General features: G+C 41.0%; 2 protein-coding genes across 2 annotated transcripts; both read left to right on the top strand.

Annotated features, from left to right (window-relative positions):
- Positions 1-1,078: 1,078 nt before the first annotated feature.
- Positions 1,079-3,984, top strand: rab5if (RAB5 interacting factor). Its single transcript, XM_037276731.1, has 4 exons — positions 1,079-1,375; positions 2,386-2,489; positions 2,572-2,701; positions 2,827-3,984. The coding sequence occupies exons 1-4, from the start codon at positions 1,268-1,270 to the stop codon at positions 2,866-2,868; spliced, it is 384 nt and encodes a 127-aa protein (XP_037132626.1). The 5' UTR covers positions 1,079-1,267; the 3' UTR covers positions 2,869-3,984.
- A 672-nt stretch (positions 3,985-4,656) lies between these two features.
- Positions 4,657-12,056, top strand: zgc:158828 (probable ATP-dependent RNA helicase DHX35). The gene is made up of 21 exons (XM_037242803.1): positions 4,657-4,759; positions 5,032-5,159; positions 5,236-5,328; positions 5,893-5,970; positions 6,100-6,204; positions 6,700-6,761; positions 6,842-6,911; positions 7,264-7,323; positions 7,604-7,716; positions 7,785-7,881; positions 8,078-8,236; positions 8,343-8,553; positions 8,626-8,750; positions 9,170-9,224; positions 9,328-9,518; positions 9,601-9,678; positions 9,760-9,889; positions 9,972-10,053; positions 10,276-10,347; positions 10,477-10,588; positions 10,912-12,056. The coding sequence occupies exons 1-21, from the start codon at positions 4,720-4,722 to the stop codon at positions 10,948-10,950; spliced, it is 2,100 nt and encodes a 699-aa protein (XP_037098698.1). The 5' UTR covers positions 4,657-4,719; the 3' UTR covers positions 10,951-12,056.
- Positions 12,057-24,095: the final 12,039 nt, after the last annotated feature.

The following is a 24,095-nucleotide window of genomic DNA, read 5'->3' as shown; positions in this document are numbered from 1 at the left end:
TAGGCAAGAATGCAAAGTGGGAACAGGTTTTGGGTATTTGTCCGTGATGGTACGGTATTTAAATGGTGCATAGAGAAAAAACGCTTGAGCACCAAATTAATCAGCCATTATGTTTTACAATGAGGCGCGTTTCCCTTCAAATTTGCTAGTTAACTTTGAATCTTGGTATCCTGAGGGATTATCATTTTTTTGTCGAGCTGTTATACTGGCGTTGGGAAATAGTTCCGTGTATGGCGTAACGGCGAAAAGGATCTTATGCAACTCATCGCCTATCCAAATAACCCGTTTGCCAGTTTACCAGGCAAACACAGCCAAATGAAATTCTAATATTTACTTCCTTTGTTGTTGCAACTGATGCGACTGATACTTTACTTGAATTTCAGACTCACCAGCTACCTCTAAATTCAAAACATTGAAATGGGTAACGTGGTAAATAAAATATTTGGGTATAAAAAAGTACGAGGGTAATACTAATAATTGTAAAGGTTATAAAAAGTAGGTTCAGGTTTCAAACTTGGGTGACAGTTTCAAAACAGCGGGTTAGGGTTTCAGACTGTCAGGGTTTCAGCGTTTCGCCTTCACACGAATAAAAGTAGGCATCTCAATTGTGAGCTACTGCATTTTTCAAACATCCGTGCAGTCTACTCATGTGGCTTTTGGGGGCTACCGGGTGATCTCAGGGAACATGTTGATGACCCCTGCCACAAAGTATCTGCGAGCAGTTGATGTGGCTCCAAATCCACCTGTCCAGAAAGTGCATGTCAGACTGACAAACTGATATCGGTGTTGTTGTATCGGAGTATTTGTTTGCACTAGGACAGAGGTGCAGTATCAGCACTTGTTTTGTTTCATCCCTATATCTGCAAGGAGTTCTACCTGAGGATGCCAGTGTTTCTCTATAAATGAAACAGAATGCATTTCATTTCTTCATTTATTTATGAGTAACGTTTGTAGGGCCAGCATTGGTTTACATTTATTGACCACTTGGTGTCGCTGTATATTTTCTGAATCATTTTGGCAACAGAAACGTCCGGACGTCACACTAGCTGATTGGCCAACTCTGGCTGGGGTCAAAGTACATTGCGCATGCTCAGTCAGCCTTAAAAGGCTAGCGTCCGAAATCTGTCAGCTCAGCGTACTGTCTTAACTTAATAGCTTACTGACTTGCTTCCATTTACTCGGCGCCAGATACTTAAATCTACTAGAAAGATCCTTTAGTTTGTAAGATTTGTTTTTCTACGCGTGTGGCGTAAAGAATCAGTAAAGAATGACGAGCAGCTCAAAGCGGAAAGAAGAAAATCATTTGCTGAATGGGGGTGTCAAACAGTCCACATGGAGCAAAGCGTTCAACAGTAATGCCATTTGGGAGGGGAAGGTCAGTCAGCAGCGCTTTTCAACTGTAACTACTCGTGTGGTCGGATTTTGTTTTGCCCAAAACACCTGCTTTATTGTCCATTGCATCAGGGGTGGATAACATTGTGTTGCAGCTATGTTAAAACGATTCGTAATACGTATACTTCAATCAAGCTAGGATCACATTTTTAGTAACATGTTTTCATTTGCCAAATGCAGACTTGGTTTTGTATTCCCAAAGGAATCGCTTCAGATGTTCTTATTTTTTTACATCTTTATCAGCTTTTTTACTCAATGACAAAACGAAAGAAAGGGTCCACTAATCAGCAACTGTAAGTGAAGCCGTAAACATTGTAATGAAAATACAAAGTAAAAACTATTTCTGTGTGAGCTACTGGAACCGACCGTTATTTCCTGAGGGCGCAATCACAAGGGAGGAATAAAGTTAAGTCTAAGTATACGATTGTGTCGATACAATGTAACTCCATTCAGTTTTACTCATAGAAAGTGAAACAGGAAAAACAAATAAGGCACCCCAAAAAATTCAGTTTTACTCATAGAAAGTTAAACAGGAAAAACAAATAAGGCACCCCAAAAAATGGCCCTGTGTCATGCTGTGTTGAAGGATAAGAATTAAAACATTTTATAAGGTGTTTTCCAAAATGTAGAGTAGAGTAGAGTAGAGTAGAGTGCATTTATTGTCATTGTTCAACAGGTATACAGCAAAATTGGGAGTGCTGGTGTGAATTGCACAAGATTATATACATCTTTTTTTTCTAAAGTTGGTTTCCTTCTGAGCTGAGGTAGACAATGGTACCTCTATGATCAGCTGACCTGCAGCATTTCTCATCATGCAATACGTGAATTTGATGCATGAGTATTATTAGAGAACTACCACAATTTCAAGGAACAAAACATGTTACTTAACTGATTCAGCAAGAAAAAAAAAAACTTGTGATGTGCTGTGGGGATTTAATTGAAAACGCACCATTACGGTTAATTCATTTTTATTTTTTTAATATACCTTTGCAGGATGAGTTTTTAGATGTGATTTACTGGCTCCGGCAAATCATTGCAGTGATCCTTGGTGTCATCTGGGGTGTCGCCCCGCTTAAAGGATTCCTTGGAATTGCCATGTAAGCATTCTTCAATCTGGAATTTCCTTTTATCAGTTTGATGTGATCAACTCATTTTCTCGTCACGCTTTTGCCTCGTTAGATTCTGCATCATCAACGCTGGCGTCCTCTATGTCTACTTCAGCAGCTTTCAGCAAATTGACGAGGAAGAGTACGGTGGAACGTGGGAGCTCACCAAAGAAGGCTTCATGACATCTTTTGCTCTTTTTCTGGTGGGAGAATATTTCATGATGGTGTGGATAGACTTGGTGTTATGGAGCAATGACAGTGGTTCTTGTGTTAAGCTTGCCGTTGATGGACTCTGCTCTTAATGTCTCCCATTGTTTGTCCTTCTCAGGTGGTTTGGATAATCTTTTACACAGCCCTACACTTTGACTGAAAGGATTCCACTCAACACTTGATGCGAACAATAATGTGGACAAGCAGGGACTCTATGGCTGAAAGGGTGCCGGCGTACCCGCCAACAGTACGACTCCTCAGTGTGCGCTGCATAATGGAAATAGTTGGTTGAAGATCAACATGATAAAAATCCGTTTCTCTTGATGCCGGGCTGCTTTTAACGAGTGACAAACATTCATTCTTACTCTCGTGTCGTCACCATGTCTGACAAAACATGCAAAAAAAAGAATAGTGGCTCTGGTTCTATTTCTGATGAATCAAAGTCTTGATAGAAAATGGAGTGTGGATGCTATCATGCCTGACCTATCTGCTGGAAAAACATTTGTATTGCCATTTGTTAGAATATTCATTTCATTGTACCCGTACGACTCCAGTGCTGGTCCCTCAAGTTTTAAGATGCAGGTAACAAAGCTCATTTTCATGACACTCATCCTGGAACCATACTGACACCCAATATTACTGCCTTTGCAATTTGATTGCTAATTTGTATTTGTTTTTCATCACTTGTCCTGTCTATTTGGAGCAACATTCTCAGTTGGACTGCAGCACGGTGACGTTTATCATTTGTTCCAAGTGTGTTTGGTTTTTAAGAGTGGATGCATTTTAATATTGCTGTAATTCATTTTACCAGCCTAGATCCAAACCTGTCATCACGATACAGTATTTGAATCATGATCTGTCCATCAAGCAAGGAGGAAACTGTTTTCAAATGTAAGCTAAACTTGGCCTGAGCACACTAAGACAAACTGTGTATCGCATTGTCGGTTATTAATAAATAGAAAAGAGGGTAGAAATAATTTAACGTAGCTTCCAGATCAGTCTTACCTCTTGTTTTGATATTAATTTAAAGTATTCTGTAAATTCTTTTCAATGAACCTGTTGTCAAATCCAAATCTCTGTACTTGCGTTACGTCTTGCAGGATGTAACGTTGCTAAGTATTTTCTAGTCGAGAACATTTGTTCTCAGTTCCTGCAAAGGTGTAATGAAACTGTTAGCCTAAATATGCAGATTGTGTGTTGAAACGATCGTGTTTTTCAAATCAAATCTTTTGGGAATCATTAAACATGGGCTTTATTTGGCCTCCATTTTCAATGAGATGGTCTGTTTTATTTTTAGCCTTTTTAAAACAAATAAATGACTGAAAACAAAGAGCTTCTATTTTTAAGAAAATGAAAACTGAGAAGTCACAATTTATGAGGTGCAATATAAGATTTAACAGCAGTTCGACAAAATTAGATAGACATACGGAGTATGTAAGAAACACGAAGTAAAGTGCTGATTCAACTTTTGAAGTAAAAACTCTGAAATGTACCAACTCATTCATTGCTGTGGAGGTTTATCTCCCAAATAGTATTAATCAACCGTTTACTAAGTACGTTTTCCAAACTTGTAAGCGTGGTTTGCAAGATTCAGGCTGGTAAATGAAATTGCTTACAGATCCCTGTAGATGGCAGTGTTGCATCGTGTCGAATCTGAATTGGAAACTAGTTTACACCATGGTTTGAAACCCCAACACTGGGGACTGGAAGCTGTGCGGAAAGAATGGAATTTAAAAAAGATGTCCCTCTCTACAATACGAGAGATAATATAACACAACAACAAAAACAGAAACATTCCGGTTTACGGCAACAATTATACTTCATGGCAGTGCTAAAAGAAATAAAAAAGAAAAGTAACAAAGACGGGGACATATGTGATTAATTTCCGTGAAATTTATTGTTAGAAAATTTATGAATGAATCTTCATCAATTGTAACGCAAATCCTCCAGGCAGTGCAAATTTTGGCAGCGCTGACGTCAACCACCAACACTTTGTGACGTCAAATCCAAGATGGCGGGCACGCGTTCCACGATGAAATTTTGGAAGCCGGGTAAGTTAGTCTACATGAGTGTTCGGCATCGTTTATAGTGTATACGACTCTATATTCACTCCCATATAAACATCTTTACAAGCCAGTCATCCTTGGCGAGACTTTAAGCCTCAATTCGGAATATGCGCGATATGTGCAGCCAGTCCTGCGGAAAGTCGCCTTTCAAATTAAAACATGGGGCGCAAAGTACAACGGGGAATTTATCCGTCGTTCTTCGGGTCATGCTTTGCATTGGGTATGGTCAATTCGTTGACCCGCGTCTGTGTGTTCAGGGTCCGAGGCGCCTGGGATCTCTGAAGAACGTGAACTGAACACTGAGACCAGCGGTTCCACCGTCGTCTACAATCCCTTCATTGCACTCTCCATCGAGAAGCAAAGACAGAAGCTTCCCGTTTTCAAGGTGTCCCTAACACCTTAGTCATGTCCCCCTCGGCCCCAAGCCACTGTTTCTCATCGTGGACCAAATGTATTTGCAGCACAGAAACAACATCCTGTACATGGTCGAGAGCTTCCAGACCGTCATCATCGTCGGGGAAACTGGATGCGGGAAGACGACACAGATCCCCCAGGTAAGTGCAGCATCTTGACAACTTTGCAGTGATGCAAAATAATGCCTTAGTTGACAGTACAACAATACTCACAGACATACTGTATATAATTTATCCTGCATGAAAATAATGACTAATACTACATCAACTTACTGAGTAGTAGGAGATGAAGTCTATTTTTGATTTGTGTCTGCGTGATAGGTAACAGTATCACTATCAACTGTGCTGATGCACAAACTGTTTTAAGACCTTATCTTTTATTTAATGTTATCAATTTATGTTTATAAAATGCAATATTATCGTGTGCTGTTTTTCCTTATAACGACCCCCCCAAATGTTTTTGGAGAAGGTGCTTGAACGGATTAATAGCATTTCACTTCATTTTAGTGGGGAAAGTTAATTTGAGAAACAAATGTTTTGCATCACGTGCATTTTTTTTCTAATCAGCTGTGCTTAAGTGTGACTTATCGTCAACATGACCTCCGTGGTGTGGGCCGATTTGTCCTGTGTCAGCGCTCCAGCAACTTTGATGTCATTCTGCTCTGCTCATTCTGCAGCTATCTTTTTCAATTTGTCTCCCCTCAGTACCTGCTGGAGGCTGGCTGGGCGGCCGAGGGCAGGGTGATTGGTGTGACACAGCCTCGGCGTGTGGCTGCTATCTCTGTAAGAGCTCTGCAGATTTCTTATGATTTGCCCTTTCTTTGCCACAGTCTTTTCATTCAAGGAGGATTAGTTGAACACCGAAGGACGCGGCAGCCGCTTTAAGCAGTTTTTGCATTTCCTTGATGCCAGGTGGCTGGCCGTGTTGCGGAAGAGAGAGCCGCCAGATTAGGACATGAGGTGGGCTACACCATTCGATTTGATGACCGCTCAGACCCTCAAGCAACAAGGATCAAGGTATTCCTGTTCATATGGATAATTTATTTATACAGTAGCACCTCGAAACACGAGCGACTTTACTTAATGCTAACGCCAAATAGCATCTATGTTGCAATGGATTGAACACTAATGTAACAGCAGATGTTGACAGACAGTACAATAGTAATCAGTCATATATTATTTAATGCCGATCTGATGAGCTGAAACATTAAACATTCATTTATTTTTGTCTTACACTGCCTCCAGGTAGCTAAGGCAGCCACACCGGAAGGAGCAGCACAATGCCCAGCCAATAGATAGTGTGGCTTTAATGCTTTTGAATCCTATTTAATTATATCATTCTATGCTGCTTTCCTCAGTTTTTTTTTTTCCTGGTTCTACCTGATGGAACAAATTAATTGCATTATTGTTGACAATTTGCATTGGATTGTTCTGACAACTGCATGTCAAGCTACAACTGCATAATACAGACAGAAGCTCATATTTTTGTGTCACTGTGGCTGTGGGCTTCAGTTCCTTACAGATGGAATCTTAATCCGGGAGATGATGGCTGATCCCCTGCTTAAAAAATACAGGTAGTGTCATGAACTGCAAAGCTGACCTTGCTTAATGGCTCAGAGCAGCTGCAAAGTTTCTGCTTTGCTTTCTTTCTCAGTGTCCTGATGCTTGATGAAGCGCATGAGAGAACCTTGTACACAGACATAGCCATTGGCCTGCTAAAGAAGGTATTATGCGTTCAAAAATGTAACCCAAGGAACTTAAACTTGTGTACATTTAATAAAAAAAATGACAGAGCTGAGGCAGAGGTCCAAAAAGTATATTCAATATATTGTAAATCATTGTTACATAATGCGCAGTGTGAAGCTGTTACTCTTCTTGTCTCTTATCAAACATGTTTCATGTGACAACACTAATATTGGTCCAATCATGATTGCCCCTGCCTTTGATTATTATTTTATATCTAGTTTTGATACATTGTTGCAAGCCTTTCCAGCCCAGGTGCTTTGCGTTTGCTGTAGGTGGAAAACTTACTCTTGTTTCACTGTCATGAGGCTTCCAAATCTTTTTCTTCATCAGATCCAAAAGAAACGTCAAGACCTGCGTTTGATCGTGGCCTCCGCCACTCTGGATGCCAAGGTAATTAAGATGGACAGATATGCTGCAGTGGTGAAAAAAGTGGAAGTCATTGCCAGGTCAGATTGTGGTACACTGATAAATGCCATACTGCGCAAATGTTAACGTCAACTGAAACGTCAGTCTCGTAATTCAAGTGCAAGTGACTCAGTTTAATTGGGACATAGGTTTCAGGTACAACTTGTATAAAAAAAATTAAAAGAAAAGTCATTATTTTCTTGCTCAGAGGTCGGACACGCATTTTGATTTGTCTTGCTAACCATACAATTGCTGCTTCCTGAAGAAATTCCACGAGTTCTTCAACCTGAACGAGTCTGGAGATCCCAGCAAGGACACGTGTGGCATCCTAACCGTGGAGGGCCGCACCTTCCCAGTGGATATGTTCTACACTATCAGGTAGTGACCACTATACAACCTTCAGACTTGAATCTTTCTACATGGAAGTCTCTCTGTTTGGTCCCCAGTCCTGTACCAGACTATGTGAAAGCCACCGTGGAAACTGTGATGAAAATACACGAGGCGGAAGAGGCTGGAGATGTGCTGGCGTTCCTTACTGGGCAGGTTTGTGGCTTTGTTTCTTAATTCACATTACACATGTGCACGGACTCACTAGTACTGCAAAGAGTCACTGCCCAAGTCCAGTTCAGTTGTATTGAACTTTTAAATACAGTATATGTTTAGGCTTCCACGCCCTGTGCTCATTCTTTTTCTTTCCGTCACATTGTCATTGTCTTGCGCTTTGGCTATGTCCTCTCAGGAAGAAGTGGAGAAGGTGGTGTCCCTTCTCGTGGAGCAGGCCAGGTCTATGTCACGGCAAGGCATGAAGAAACACCTTAGAATTTTGCCAATGTATTCCGGTTTACCTTACGCTGAGCAGATGAAGGTCTTTGAGCGGGTGCCTGCCACAGTTCGCAAAGTAAATCCACTGCCAATGGGCAGTTTTCTAGAATCGGTTTCATTTCATTTGATCCACTGTAGTTACGACTGCCTTTCACTTTTTCAAAATGTCTCGCTTCTTTCAGGTGGTGGTGGCCACTAACATAGCCGAGACATCCATCACCATCAACGGTATCGTTTTTGTCATCGACTGCGCTTTTGTAAAGCTACGTGCGTACAATCCCAACACTGCCATTGAGTCACTGGTGGTGACGCCCATCTCCAAGGCTTCAGCCAGCCAGAGGGCAGGAAGAGCCGGCCGGAACCGACCTGGGAAATGCTTCAGACTCTACACAGGTGTGTTCTTTATAGCAATTTTGTCTTCTGTGAGCGTCCTCGTGCGCTGAAAACGATGATTCTTTTCATCAGAGGAGGACTTTGAGAAATTGCCTGCGTCGACTGTGCCAGAAATGCAGCGCACCAACTTGGCTCCCGTTATCTTGCAGCTCAAAGCTTTAGGCATTGACAATGTTCTGCGGTTCAGTTTCCTTTCGGTGAGTGGAAAGACAAAATAATCCTGTGATTTAAAGCATAAAGTATATAGTAACCTTTGAGGCGCATTTTTACAAATGATACATTCCAAATACTGTTCAGAAGTTTCTCTCACTCTCTTTTAAATTCCATACAGATAAAGAACCCTTCATACTCAGATTGACACCTTTTTTGGCAACTTGGTATCAACCTTAACTGGGAGGAACCAAAAATTCACACAGAAACACCCAAGACAAGATTCAAATCCCTAAAGCTTTAACGTTAAATAACAATAATTATATTGGCAAGTAATAATGTAATGACAAATCAAGTTGGAAAATGCAAGAAAAGGTTACAAACTTTATCTTGAAAGTATGACCTTTTTTCAACTGGAATTGCTCATACAATCTTTTTTTTTTTTTTTTTTTAATCCCCCCCACAGCCTCCGCCAGCTCAGAGTATGGTTCAGGCTTTAGAGCTTCTTTATGCTCTTGGAGGTATGAAACTCACATGCACTGAGAAGCTGTATTCACCACATTCTGCATTTTTGGGGGGATTGTTGCAGGAATCATATAAAGATAGCTTCCTCTTTATTTGTAGGCCTGGACAATTACGGACGTCTGACCGATCCCATGGGCATGCGGATGGCGGAATTTCCTCTCAGCCCCATGTTTGCTAAGATGCTTCTGGATTCTGGAAATTTTGGCTGCTCCAAAGAAATTGTGACCATTGCAGCAATGATGCAGATTCAGAATATCTTTGTCGTACCGCCCAATCAGAAGAAAAACGCTGTGAGGAGACTAACAATAATAACAACAACTGTTGAAGCGGTTTCCGTATTTAACCATTTTCTGTCACCTCCCCCCCCCACAGGCCCGTCAGCACCGAAAATTTGCTGTTGCCGAAGGAGATCACCTCACCATGCTGAATGTGTATGAAGCTTATATGAAGGTACAGTGAGTGGATATTTCCCGTGTAGGTCAGGAAGTCTGGAAGGTCTGGCCTCTATTTTTCCCCATTTGAATTCTGCAGCACCAGAAGAACTCCAAGTGGTGTCAGGATCATTTTCTCAATTACAAAGGTCTGCAGCGTGCCGTGATGGTACGAGAGCAGCTGCGGCGCCTCATGACCAAGTTCAAGGTGGTGTGGACTTCTAGCGAAGGTACACTGGGTTTACTGTATCAAGTGTTTTGTATGGCCCCGAGTCACTTCTAGTCACCGCTTGCCTGCTTGCTTCATTGCAGGTGATCCTGATGTGATCTTGAGGTGCATCGTGTCTGGGTTTTTTGCCAATGCAGCTCGCATACACCACTCTGGTTCCTATAGGTAAACACTCTTTTTTTCTAGAATGTATTTCTGACCATCCACCTTGGTGTTCTGCCTGAAGTGGTGTTTCGCAACCCTCCTTTTTTTTTTTTTTTTGGACTAATGGCGTGAAATTGGACGATTGAAATCGAAACATTGAAAACTTGCTCGGCACATTAACACACAGTGGTTGTGCTTCATGGACATTGTTTATGACCCCAATGATATTCGTTTCTCCCTCAGGACTTTACGAGACGATCGTGAGCTTCACATCCACCCCAACTCTGTACTCTATGGAGAGAAACCACCAAAATGGTTAGTACATTTTTGTTGATGTCACAAGTGTGGTGTCAAATACCGTGTTTTTTTGTTTTCCTCAAATTTTCTTGAGAAAATACACACATGAAGTTATAATATGTTTTTGGCAACACGGTTCTACCACAGGGTTGTCTTCAATGAAGTGTTGCAGACAAGCAAGTACTTCATGCGAGATGTGACAGCAGTGGAGTCGTCCTGGCTTGTTGAGTTGGCTCCCCACTTCTACAAGCAAGCTCAAGTAAGCTTAACTAGGCACATTTGCCTTGATTTATTTAAAAAGGCGTGGTTAAATTGTAGTTTATTGTTCAGTGTTTCCTCAAGATACATGTTCTGTGACAATGCTCATAACTCAAAGCATTTGTATCTCAAATTATTTTCAATACAACCTTGACGAATAGAATTCGACATTTTTACATGTCTGTCCACTCTCATCAGATCAGGTTGTAATTTGTTGTTCTTTTTGCAGATGAAACCGTGATGGAAGTGTGCTACTCAGTGTTTTACTTGGTCTTGCATTTCTCACCTACTAACAGAATTACTTTTGTCTCCTTTCTCTTTCAGCATGGTTCCCTTGGCAGCAAGCGTTCCCGCATCCTCTAAAGTTGCTCATCTTCCATGTAAATAAAGATGTAACACTGTATTTATTGATCATGTCTACGCGCACAACTGTGACCATGCTTGATAGCTCTCGCTTTTTGATAGTTATCTCCTTTGTATTAGATCCGTGCGCACACTAATGAATGTGAGATGAGGTCATACTTTGTACATAGTCAGAGAAGGCTCAGGTCCGGGAATCCTTGCAGTCTTGGTCCTAGGCTTTGGTATTTTTCTTTTATTTTAGAAGTTGGATACTGGATGATAAATTATGGGGAACAAATGAAATGTTGTGAATGGTTCCCATGTTGACACTGTTAATTCCTTTGCCCTCTCATAACCTAGGTGCCTTTAGGAATGTGACTGGTAACTTGACCTTCAGTTTAGTTTTAATTTCTAAAAATGGTCCCATGATGACACTGTGAGAAGACAGACTTAACCCTTTGTGTAAACATCCTACCTGAAGTCCAGACTGTGCAGCCTTTTCACCGTTGAGTGCCAATTTCCTTTCATTAATCTAGTTGTCATTTCATTCCTCTATGGATCGTGCAAAAACACATGAGCATCGTACATGTAAAACTGTGAAAACCAAACAAAGTGCTATTTGTCAGTATGGCGAATTATAATGTAGTCAAATGCACTCAGATGTAGCCTAAAGCCTCAAAAGAACTATTAAGCATTTACAAAACCCTTTCATTGATGGTTAGCCACCAGAATGTCCATAACCCTTAATTGTGTCATCTAGAAATGGGGTACTATATTTCAATAAACTGGCTTCTGTTTTGAATTAATAGCGCATGTACACTTAAAAAATGCATATGTTTTTAGGTTTTCCTCAATTTTCAGCTAAAACGACTCTATTACAAGTTTGCTGTGATACTACTAGAGTTGCCTCTAATTCATGGCATTCAGAGACTTGCATGACTTGTACCACTGCTGTAGTTCCGTAAAAACAATCTCAGCCCAAAGAAGCACAACGTACAGTAGCTAAGTGAACCAAACATTGCATGTTAAATGGCCTGATGCATATTCAAGTTGTTACCGGTATAAATTATTGTCACTTGCCGTTTCTTCTCTTACATCCTAAAATAAAACCTGAATAATGCATCATGCATGAAGTCTCAGTTCTGTTCTTGGACTTTTATTCACGTGTGCAGGTCAACCACTAGGTGTCACTGTTAGTTCACAAACGTGAAATATCCACACAGAGCATACAGGCACCGGCATACGTTTGTTTTAGCTGCTATTTATTACTCACAATTGCATGGTTTTATTAAAAATGTTTTTATTTTCGCTCCCTCATATGACAGACGGTACTTGCATATATACAGTACTTGCGATACAGTACAGTACGTAAATACAAAATATGCCCCACTACATCTAAATTACAATAGGTTACTTTATTTCTTGTGTGTAGAATATTTTAGATGTAGAAATAATATCGTGTAGTCAGTGTAAATTGAAAATGAATTACAGAATATTTGCAATGTATAAAATAAGTCTTCGGAATGTATAATATTAGTTTGCTTGTTACTATTGCACATTATTCCAGTACACTATGTGTAAAAAGTAGAAATTTCAATATAAATTAATGACTTTTAATAAGCATCATTTTAACCAAAGCACAAAACCAATACGTTACATGGTTACTTAGATACCGGTGGTAATAATCTGGTTTGGTGACAAAATGCCAGTATATAACACTTTTGGAACTCACAAATCCTCTTCCATGGATGAATACTCAAATGCAACAATTTTACACGCTCAGTCAATACGGGAATTATTATCTTTTTAATCGCCCATATTCACCGGTGCGGTCCAATTTTCCGGTTCGTTCCAGAAATGGCCACTAGAGGGCAGACAAAACATTTGATAATTTTACGTTTGCAACATTTAAGTAAGTGGTTCTTAACCTGGGTTCGATCGAACCCTAGGAGTTCGAAGAGTCGGTCTCAGGGGTTCGGCAGAGCCTCCACTGTGGAGGTCCGAAAACACCTGATTTATCGTGCAAATTTGTGATGACGCTTATCTGAACTGGTCTCGCAAAGGCAACAGCAGAAGTCACACTGATTTGCAAGTGTATAATTTCTTGTGAGTTCATGCATTGTGTTGGTTTTGTTCTTCGAACAAGGTGATGTTCATGCACAGCTCATTTTGTGCACCAGTAAAAAACATCGATGTCTTGAATTTGGGAAAGAAAAAAAAAAAAAATATATATATATATATTTTTTTTTTTTCCCAAAAAAAAAAAGAATATATATATATATATATATATATATATATTTTTCAGATTGGAGAGACTGCCTTGATGTTTTTTTTCCCCCACAAGACTCATTTTTCATACTTGATTATTTTCTTAAGCAGTCCCATAGTTTCTTTCTTTACAGATACATTTGTGAGCATTGTGACAGTTTTCATTTCAGCGGGATCACTATCCACCTAACATAGCCAAACAAAGCACCAACAAATAAGGGCACATACAGCTACGTTTGTGTTTTTCTTAGGTTGACCTCTGGTGCCCATCCGTTTTGTGTAATCGCCAACATTTAATGACATCCGGAGGTATCAGCAGTGGTTTAATGTTGCCTGTCACATTTCACTTTTTCCCTACAAAACATACTGACATGCTTCCGTCCACTTTAAAGAATGTTTAACCTGTTTTAAACTTGATGGAAAAACTAGTCATGTGTGTGCTGTACTTAGCCAACTTGTTCAAAGTTTGTACATTTTAAAAAACCAAAAAAAAAAAAAAAACCCCAGCATGGTTAATATGTATTTCCTCATTCACTGAATTCAGTACTTTGAAGCACTCAGTTGATTATTGTAATATCAATAATAATGGACCATTCTGTTCATATTATTTGTGATTATAATGTGTTTCTAGACATTGTATTAAATGTATGTTTTATATGCATTCAATTATAGTTTGTGTCGGCACTCCCAGTTCAGAGGTGGCCTTCCTGTGTGGAGTTTGCATGTTCTCCCTGTGCCTGTGTGGGTTTCCATGGGGTTCGGAAGATGAATGAAACCGCTTTATCCTCATGAGGGTCGTGGACGTGCCCAAGCCTATCACAGCAGTCTTTGGACGGTAAGTGGGGTACACCCTCTGGTCGCCCACCAATCACTTTTTCACTCTTCCCTGCCAAATATATCAGGTGATTAGAATGGAATGTTACATTATGGTCATATGTGGTGTTACTTTTCACACAGCTTTATTTTAATGTATTAAATATGTTAAAGTGCCCCTTGCAAGCTTTGATTTTTCTGTATGACGAAAGATTTGGACATCCTCCTATATTTTGTAGAGTATGACTAAGGCAATTGATGACCATGCAAAGTGTTCAACCCTGTTTTGGAAAACAGAATAATAATGCAGGAAATGTACTGAAATTCTCCAAGTCTCTATGCATATTCTCAAACAATGGAATTCTTTTTATATTTGGAAGCAATGCAATCAGTAGCCCGGGACTCACACAGGCCTCCGCGGGTGACAAATTGGAAGTGTCTCGGTCTAGTTTATAGCCCTGATCAGGTCAAACGAAAAATATTGGAGGTCTGTGTGAGGAGACAGGCCCGCCTGGTGCAGATAAATGGACTGATCATTTCTTATTGAGAAACAATTCCTAAAAGGTAGTTTACTGTGTGACTGGGGAAGCGGCGAGCTGAGAGCAGAACCCGCACCCACTGCTCCCTCCCTGACCCTTCCTCCACTGCCGGAATTAAATGGATAGAGAGAACGCGTGTTTCTGATGGCACTCCTCTGCCGGAGAGACACTCCATTTGTTATGAAGTAGGGCTTCTGATGAAGTGTAGAGCGCTCCTCTTTCTTTTTTCTCCCCCCTTTCCCCCCCATCCTTCCTTTCTCAGGCACTACAAGGCCGGCCTTCAGTCTTCTTCGCGTGAAATGGATGGAAGGAGCCGATTGAATTTTACACTCCCCTGGTCATGATTAATGTGTTTGGTGTGGAGCGTCTTGGCAGTTAATCGCCACTACCGCTAGCTGGTGCTCAAAGCCCTCCGTTGTTTGCAGCAGAGGGACCAGTGGGTCGGGATGTTTGCTCCCGGCCCGCAACCCTTAGAACTTCTCTACTGGCGTAATAGAAAATATCTGCTCTTTCCCACTCACTACTTCACGGTCACTTTCTCTTCATGCGCTTTATCCAGTGTTACTTGTCAGGGTGGCCTGAATGTCAGATAATCACTTACCATTGTTAAAGAAAGAAGAAAGGGAATTTCATCACAAAAAAAGAAAAACAGGACACATAGAAAACTCAAAATACTCAATTAAAAAAAGTCAAAGATACATACAAGACAAAATTGAAATAAAAACCCAAAAGTGTATAGTTGCCCTCAGTTCTTGACCCACAAACAATGTGCTCCCCCACTTCTGCACATTGTGTAACGGTGGCAAGGGCTTGCAGCTTTAAGAATGATTTTGTTATTATAATGTGTCCTCGAGGGAAATACTTCAAACAGGTGATAGTTGGCAAACAGGAGAACTAAGTCAGTATTACGATTCCGCAGCGCGACCAATCCAGACATCTTCAAAGTGTCTGGTGATAAGGTGACGCATATTTAATGCCATTAATGGCCAGGAGGAAGAGACTGGATTTACACAAGTGCCTTAGATGAGAGATCAATAAAGAGGTAACTGAGTGGATGAGCCAGACTAAGCAGGAAAGGAGGAGGTTTAATTTTGCATAAATAATGTAGTTGAAGAAGGAGTGAGAGAAGATAAGGAAAATACTGTTTGGTACAAGTGGTTTTTTTTTCTTTCTTTCTTTCTTTCTTTCTTTCTTTCTTTCTTTCTTTCTTTCTTTCTTTCTTTCTTTCTTTCTTTCTTTTTGTTTCTTGACTATTCAGTGGCACATATTTTCCCCTTTTTTTTTTAAATATCTATTTTTGATAGTGTACTGCCACTGAAACATTTGACAGCACTATTATTATTGTTGTTGTTGTTTTATATATAATATATATATATATAGTATATATATATCATCATTTGATATATATATCAAAAGGCTCATCATCCAAAGCTTCTGTCTTCCCAAATTCCAAAGGTCTGAGAACCATGATGATCCAATACCAAAAACAAAGACTATTCTTGTGGTTCCCTTGATGTAACTAACGCAAAAGATACAAATTGATGTTGAATAGCTCAGGCCTTGTGTGTCTGCGGTTGAACTACAGTAGATCAACTGTCTTTAACCTAACATGGGTGCATGGGGGTTGGAGTTTGGGGGCAAGATACTGAGAGAGGTAACCGGAGATAAAAACAATGGAAGAGTGACGGAGCAAGAGATGGCTGAATGAGAGAGAAATCGATATGAAATCAGTGTTTGGGGAGGAGCTGTCGTTTATCAGGTGACTCGGTTAAACAGTGTTAAGGCACTAAAAGTGAGAAAAATATGGGCTCCACCCGCCCTGGTATTGATCAGAGAGAAATGGGGTGGCAGAAGGCCGAAGCCACTAATAAAATAAGACATATCTGAGTAGGAATCCGTCAGGGATCGATGGGCTCGTTGATCAAGGCAACATCTTCACTGGAATTTAAGTTTCTTCTGCTTCCTTGTAACCTCAAGAAAACTTGGTAAAAACAGGAGCTGATATGATACACAGCTGGGATACTCAAACTTTAAACCGGGCTTACGTTTTTCACGTGGGTTTTAATCTTAAACACTTTACAGCACAATCAATGGCGATGCTCATCCACAACCACATGAATCTACTCCGCTTCAAACGTGGAACTGGTGTTCTGTATGGAAAAGTTTTCGGAGTAGAATTTACATATTGTTTGATAAATTATGAGCGATGTTTGACTACGACTGCGTACACCTTCGTACCTGTCTGTCTGTCTGTCTGTCTGTCTGTCTGTCTGTCTGTCTGTCTCTCTCTCTCTCTCTCTCTCTCTCTCTCTCTCTCTCTCTATCTATCTATCTATCTATCTATCTATCTATCTATCTATCTATCTATCTATCTATCTATCTATCTATCTATCTATCTATCTATCTATCTATCTATCTATCTACCTTTACATTCACAATTCACACGATTTAGATTTTGAATTCACAATTCACACGATTTAGATTTTGAAACTATATTTTCTCTCAGAATATGGCAAAAATTACATGTACAAGCAGTTTATTTTTCTTGGCTGTGGCAAGATCTGTTTTTTTGTTCTTTTTGTCAGCTTTCGCATTGAACCTTTTGGGAGAATAGAGCTTTCCTGTCCAGTACTATATAGATCAGTTTCCTAACTCTTTGCCAGGTCTTTCCTGTTCTCATTTGTTCATTTATCACATCATGTGGCACAACATAGATTCTCTGGAAACAATTTTTTTGCGGTATCAAAGCTCACATTGAAAAAAAAAAAAAACCTGCTGTTTTGTAATCAATATATCTTTCACCATCTCCTGCATAATGCTACAAAAACAGGCCAATTGATCTTTTCCATTAGCCCGCTGCTGTAGTTCCTACATGGTTGTGGTCACTCCTGTGCTTTCAGTCCGTCAAAATTTTGATGTGTGAGCAGTTACATTATTCAGAGAGTTGAAAAGCAGTTTCCTGTTTCAGGTTAAAATGCCCAAACTGGCAAGTGGTGTGCATGCACACTGCTAGGAGGGAGAAAGACATTAAAAACATGGGCCAAGTAAAGCTTTTGGTCAGGACACGAATTGGACGACTTGCAAAAGGGAAAATCTAGAATCAAACACCAAACGACGGCAATCATCAGATACAGATGCATTTTTTCCCTCACCACCTTTTTATCTAACAAGTGAGAAGCGACTAAGGAGGGAGAAGTGTGAAAAGTACGCAGCGCGTCATGCAGAAAATGTGCAATGCTAAACATCACTTACTGCACATGGGAGAAAAACAGTCAAATTACAAGTCACGGCTTCATTTTCACAGTTAAAAAAAAAACATGTTGAGCTGGCAGAAAATCTTGCCGGTTTTGAGTTTCTTTTTGATGTGTCCTGATGACCATTATGAAATCCAATAAAAACTAATTAGGAAATTAGCGGGCAGATCAATAAGATTTGCTCTGGTGGACATGCTATTTGAGCGTGTGTATATGTGTGTGGCGACTCATTTCTGCCCAGGGAGTGTTGCAGGTCTGACCTGGCCAAAGCAATTGTTATTGATACTCCTCTGTGGATTAAGTCTGCCCTACCCTCATATGGCTGTAATTTATATTTTGTTGACTGCAGATTTTATAGTTTGTGTGTAACATGACTCCGTTGGTTCACATTGTTTACCAATTCCACCCTTCTACTGTTCCGACTAGTGTATCTCCTTACCGGTTTAATTTACTTATTTAGAGTTGGTGTGACCACCACAAAGTGACATAATGCTATTGCAATGGATGATTCACAATGAGCATTTAGATTCAATTCTGACAACAGTAAAATGCAGAATTTAACCATCACGGCAACTTTGGCAAATGAAAAAAAAGAAAAGACTTACAATTAATACCCAAATGTGTCGAACAGATGTCTTTTCCCTCTGAATGATATGCAGAAAGTGGAAAAGACTTCAAGACTTAAGGCTGTAATTTTGTGAAGAGAGTAAATCCTGCATCGTGCACGGCATAACTGTGCAAAGGCAATGTTGGTCATTTTGCAGACTGGCGGATCTGAGAGATGGAGGGCTGTGCCCCTGTGGGAGTGGTCACAGTTGACTTCTATCATAATCAAAAGCAGCTCCTCTCTAGAGTCTCCACATGGCCGCGCACACATCTGTGGGGATATCAACTCTCAAGCAAGCTTAATTTACGTATATAGCATTTTTACAAAAGCAGCAGCTGTACCAAAGCGATATAATACAACCATCACCTTGCCAAACTAAAATACACCAAATCTCCTTTCAGATTGGCATTTTGCCTACAGGAAGGGACACAGGAGTTGGATTTAATCCCACTTGTGCTGTTGAAGATGCCATGGATAAGAAAAAAGCAATGTTGAATCTCCATCGAGCAGGAAGAGAATGCAGGTATCCAAAATGTCCATGAGCTGCTTAGGTCCCTGGGTGTGGAGGTGAGGTGTTTCCTGGCCCCGGAGGAGGCACCTTTGAGAGCGTAAGCCTTCCGGCCTGCCTGGGAATGCCTTAGGATCCCGGAAGTCTGGGCTTCGCAATCCTGATCAAGCAGAAGAAATGTTAGATATGATTGAAAAATCTTCCATTTGTGCCATTTCCATGTAAAAGAGCCAAATAGAGATTCACTTAGAACTCTTAATTTGATCAGGGTAGGAATCACTTTTCTGCAAATAAAGCAGCAGAAATACAACAACCAGAACCAGCAAATAAAAAGAGAAAGTGCTCTAACTTGATGATAGAGAAAAGAAACAAAAACATCAGCCTAACATTCAACCAGTATGCAATGAAGTTGAGGGGTGCATGAGGTGGCATCAGAGCAGTGGTTTAGGTCAGTATGATGGGTTGAGCGCTGGGCTCAAACCTTAGGTGTGATGGATAATAAATGAGTCACTGCTGCGGGGGGGCCAAGAGGATTGCAGGGCGTATTGGACAGTACCAGTACACCTCACCGCTACTCCGACCAACGCCTCCATCTTACGTGGCCCTTCTTACTGCCCAGTATGGAAACCGGGCCTTATTTAGCGTCTGGACCTGTCCTTGTTCATGGCTGGTGATTTGTCCTTGTCTAATTATGGCTGTTGGCTGCTGCCCGTGTACACATGACTAATGGAGGGGCTAGGGACAGGGAGGGGTGAGGTTGGGTGTTGGAAGGTGGGGGGTGAGGAGGAAGCAGTGGACGAGCAGGCTAGCCACTAGTGATTTGTAGAGCAGGCACTCTGTCATTGCCCTGGGCCCATTTGTCTTCAAGAGGAGATGGGAGGAAGAGGCGTGGAGATGGAGGGGACGGCGGTGGCGTTAGTGGTGGGGGCTCCGGGGCAGAAAATGGTTTACAATGACTCCTGTTTTCCAGCACTTTCATCTTTGACCACAGCACTGTGCATGGCGGCTGACATGATGTAGGACATGACAGAAACCTTGACAGTTTGCTGTGGCTATTTCTTTTTGGTTGTTGTCTTGCTTGAGAGCAAGCCTTATTTGTTTGCTCCTTGTCATGTGGCGACTGTCTGGACTCTAACACTCCAAATAATGCAACATAATCAGCTTTTGCCTCACTCAAATGAGGTATTACTAGTGGTGGGATGTACATTTGGTACCTGACTCAATTCACCACCATCATGTTGCAACTACAGATATAATGGAGACACCGATATCGGTGTCTATACTGTACGTCTGTACTCATACTTGTTCTCATAAAAATGCTCCGTGACAGTGATAACACTTCATCAGCCAGACTTGTAGCTTCTCGAGAAGGAGCCATGGCAGCCGTGGGGAGCTATGGCAGCTGTGGGGAGGTATTTTCAGGAAATCTTTTTGACCGTATCAGTACTTAGTTCTCATATGTAAAGTACTCAGTACTATGGATACTTTGTTCGAGGACGTCACAGGGAATCAGTTAAGAATTTGGGTTGAGACATTTCAGGAACTCGTCCCTTCCTCCTTTGCAACGGAAAATATCCGTGGACTAAAATCCATTTTCAAACCGAGAGTAGCGTATCTATTTTTTCCAGTTGCTGAACCTAAAACCGCCTGAGTCTATTTACCAGTCGGGCTCCTTAGTGTCGTCGACCAGCGCTTAAAATTTGTCAGAAAAGGGCAACAGAAGTGCAAGAACTACAAAGTCTGTATTGATTTGCCATTTTCCAACCCCCCTGTGCAATTTCTACCGGTCTTTGTAAGTAAACAAACAGCAGATTTGTCATCTTTGTCCAGTGAGAGGAAGTGTTGACTGAAGTGATTGGAGGTGGGAAAAGGCCTAGCCTGAGTCTTGAGGTGGGTCAGCCATGATTCATTGTGCCATCTGATAGATAGAGGGATTTGGGTAGGATTGTTGAAAGGTGCCCGTGGAGCCTCTCCCTGACCTTCCTTGCTCCTGACCTTCCCTGTACGCTCTTTGGCAGCCGTGCTCCTAAATCACTGCCTGTCATTGTGTTGGCAGAACAATGGTACAGGCTCTTCTGCGCCCTCTCAGGCTCCAGCCGACCGGACACAAGTTTCCTCCATCGTTAGTGTGCTCATTCCTCTCATGGTCTTTCCTGGCCCTCGAATCCCACAGGCCCCAAAGGATGCTCAGGGTTAGGATCAAGTCGATGGTCTGATGAGTTTCCCCAAAACTTCCATGCATGTGTTGCCATGCAGACATCTTATCCTATTAGATAGGCAAAATCATTTCATCAGAGTACAGTTGAACTGAAGTTTTTCATTAATATGAAGTCGAGGTTGAACAATTATTTGATTAATTTATACCTATTGATTATCAAATTAATGGACAGCTATTCTTCATATCGATTACTAATAATTTTGAGAGACACTGTTCATTTTAAAATGATCAAAAGTCTTGGAAATTCAGCCTCTAATCAAAACAAGATGTTTGCAAATATTTGCTTTTACTTTCCAAAACAATAATCTCTATTTTGGCGTATTTTCTGACACATTACTGGTCTAACCAGTAACTGAATTATCAGTCAATAAACAATCATTTGTTTCAGTCCTACTATGAAGAATCTGTAATGTTATTTTTCACATCTTTCAATTTGAAATACATTTCATATCAACTGACACGTGTTCATAAGTGTACATCAGTCACTGAAACCTTTGCCCTTTAGCTATTATTTTCTTTGACTCGCCAGTTTATTTTCCTCCTTTTCCTCCCTTTTAAAGTCAAGAGTCCGAGGTCAATCTATCAAATCTCCTAACCGAGGGTCGATCAATATGTCAGCAGCCCAAGTAGTTATGATGATGTCCGGTGCTGGGCCACCCTCACTTGCAGTTGCAGCCGCTACAGCGTGTTGAGCAGGGGATCGAACGCAGCCTGTCAGAAGGCCTGACGGACATCATGAATCACTTTTGCCCAAGTGCCGTTCTGCTCGTCAGACACGCGCTAACGCTGATGCACCGTAAAGAGTATGCCAGACTCGATGCACGCGGCCATAACAAATATAGTGTGGAGGGAATTTGCAAATACATGGGCCATACATACTGCGGCTATAAAAAGTCTACACACCCTCGTTCAAATGTCAGGGCTCTGTGATGGAAAAAATTAGACCAACATAAATTAGTTTTTTCTATCGCAGATATGACCTACAGTATAAACCATACGAGTAATTGCAATGACCACAATCTTTTGCAGTGGGGGTGATGGGGAAGGGTGGTAAAGTAAAAAATAAGCTTGTGAATATTTTCATTCAGCCAGATCATTTCATTCTCCAAGTAATGACTTAAGTGGATTGTTCCAATTGACTTAGGAGACGTTTTACCTCTGAGCTAAGAAGACTTCATCAGTTCATGCAACAAGGCTTGGTTAGGACTTCATCAGCCGAAGGTGTAAATTAGGTGGTTGCACAAGTCTGCACACCCTGTTATAACTCAGAGGTGTCACACACACGCACGCACGCACGCACGCACACTTAAATGTGCACACTTCATCATGCAATGAAGTGAGAGGCGGTATTTGACCCATTAGCTCCTGGAATATGATCCAGACAGCACACATCCTTTGGACTTGTTAGCTATGCGTGAGCTCAGTTCAGTGAGCTGGCCAGGGCTCCAATTACCTCTAACCCGATTGAAGCTCTTTAGCCACAGCTATCAGATGTCTGTCTGTCTGACAAACAATGTGCACACTAATAGCGCCGTAGCATGTGTCGTTGTTCTGTCAAGGTGTTGCATTGGGTTACTGAGCAGTGAGCAAGGTGATATGATGTGTTTAAAAAGCATGGTCTGAGTGTGTTTACCCGAATAGTTTCTGTGTGCAGAAATAATTTTTGAGTTTACAGGATGCAATTTCTCCTTAATATGCCCATCCTAATGTAATTTGGCGTCTGTGTACTGGGCCTGGCTGGTGTGTGTTTCTGCTGACTGGTCTTATTTTGTGTTGCCGTGCATGAGTGGCTCACTGGGAGAGCATTATGCATCCTTTTCAACATTTAAACGATTATGTGCACGGCGGCTGCGGAGGCATTAGACAAACGAGGAAATATGGCTTTGATTAAGATGTCTTTTATCTCTCTATTGATTAAAAGCCATAGTTTGCTAATAGCGCCCCAGTCCCACCCCTTTGACAATTTTGGTTTCTTTGTGATTTCTTCTTTTTCCAGTTCTCACCATGAAAGAAAGCAGATCTCACATGATGTTTCAACCATGCAAGTAACTCCAAAGTACAATGGTGCCAGAATAGAAACAAATATTCTGTATAATAATAATAATAATAATAATAATAATAATAATAATAAAAATGAATAATTATGATACATTTATGTGTTTTTCCAATTCAATGGTATCACATTACACCATATTCTACATTCACAGAAAGTGCCACCACTCCCAGAGAGCACTTTTGTTTTGCTAATGAGAATGTGTCAGCCAACAGATAGAATATGACCCGACTTGTTTTAAATATGTCTCGTCAACGTGCAGTGAGTGATAAAAGCATTCACGTATTATTGTCATGCTGACCAATAAATTCATCATTGAGCACAGGTCAGTGATTTGTGTGTGTTCTCCAATATGCTTAGACAGAGTGATTGAACACCATTAGGGGTCGAGGCAATTGGAAGTTACCGTATCTTTATTGCACTTCCATCATTCACACACTTGGATGCTTTATTTTCATTCTGTGACTTTAACTCACCACATTTATTTGATGGAAAAATAAAAACTGATTTACTAATGATGGCCACTAAATTGGACTGTCCTGATGTTGCAAATATTTCTGAAAACTATCCATTGTGCCTGGAAGTTCCAATGTGACAACAAAGCCTGACCAATACTATTCTTGGACAGTGCATGGCAATGTCTTTATAGCCTCATCTGGTGACTTTTTTTGTCACGAGTCAGGTCGCAAAGGAAGACGGGTGAGAGAGAATCCATACTATGGACCGGGCCTTGTTGTCTACATTAGTATGAACACCCTTGTGGGAAACTTTTCAGCCATCTACTGCTGACAAAGAGCAACAAAGGAGGGAAGGGTAAGTGTGCTCCTGCGGGTTTGTGCGTCTTGTGTGCTTGATGGGGAGCGAGTGGGCTGAGACTGAATGAGAACAGATGGAGATGTGCTCTTT

Source organism: Syngnathus acus, chromosome 2 (genome assembly GCF_901709675.1).
Source record: "Syngnathus acus chromosome 2, fSynAcu1.2, whole genome shotgun sequence".
Classification (NCBI taxonomy): domain Eukaryota; kingdom Metazoa; phylum Chordata; class Actinopteri; order Syngnathiformes; family Syngnathidae; genus Syngnathus; species Syngnathus acus.
Note: the sequence above shows the minus strand (reverse complement) of the source record. Positions and strands in the feature narration are given on the sequence as shown.

What these genes read in the sequence shown, in the direction of transcription:
- zgc:158828 (XM_037242803.1), top strand. Translation starts at nt 4,720, where the DNA reads ATGGCGGGCACGCGTTCCACGATGAAATTTTGGAAGCCGG. An exon ending in AGAAGCTTCCCGTTTTCAAG is followed by an intron (nt 5,160 to 5,235) that starts GTGTCCCTAACA and finishes ATGTATTTGCAG; the next exon opens with CACAGAAACAACATCCTGTA. An exon ending in GATATGTTCTACACTATCAG is followed by an intron (nt 7,717 to 7,784) that starts GTAGTGACCACT and finishes TTTGGTCCCCAG; the next exon opens with TCCTGTACCAGACTATGTGA.
- rab5if (XM_037276731.1), top strand. Translation starts at nt 1,268, where the DNA reads ATGACGAGCAGCTCAAAGCGGAAAGAAGAAAATCATTTGCTGAATGGG. An exon ending in GGATTCCTTGGAATTGCCAT is followed by an intron (nt 2,490 to 2,571) that starts GTAAGCATTCTT and finishes TTGCCTCGTTAG; the next exon opens with ATTCTGCATCATCAACGCTG. An exon ending in CATCTTTTGCTCTTTTTCTG is followed by an intron (nt 2,702 to 2,826) that starts GTGGGAGAATAT and finishes TGTCCTTCTCAG; the next exon opens with GTGGTTTGGATAATCTTTTA.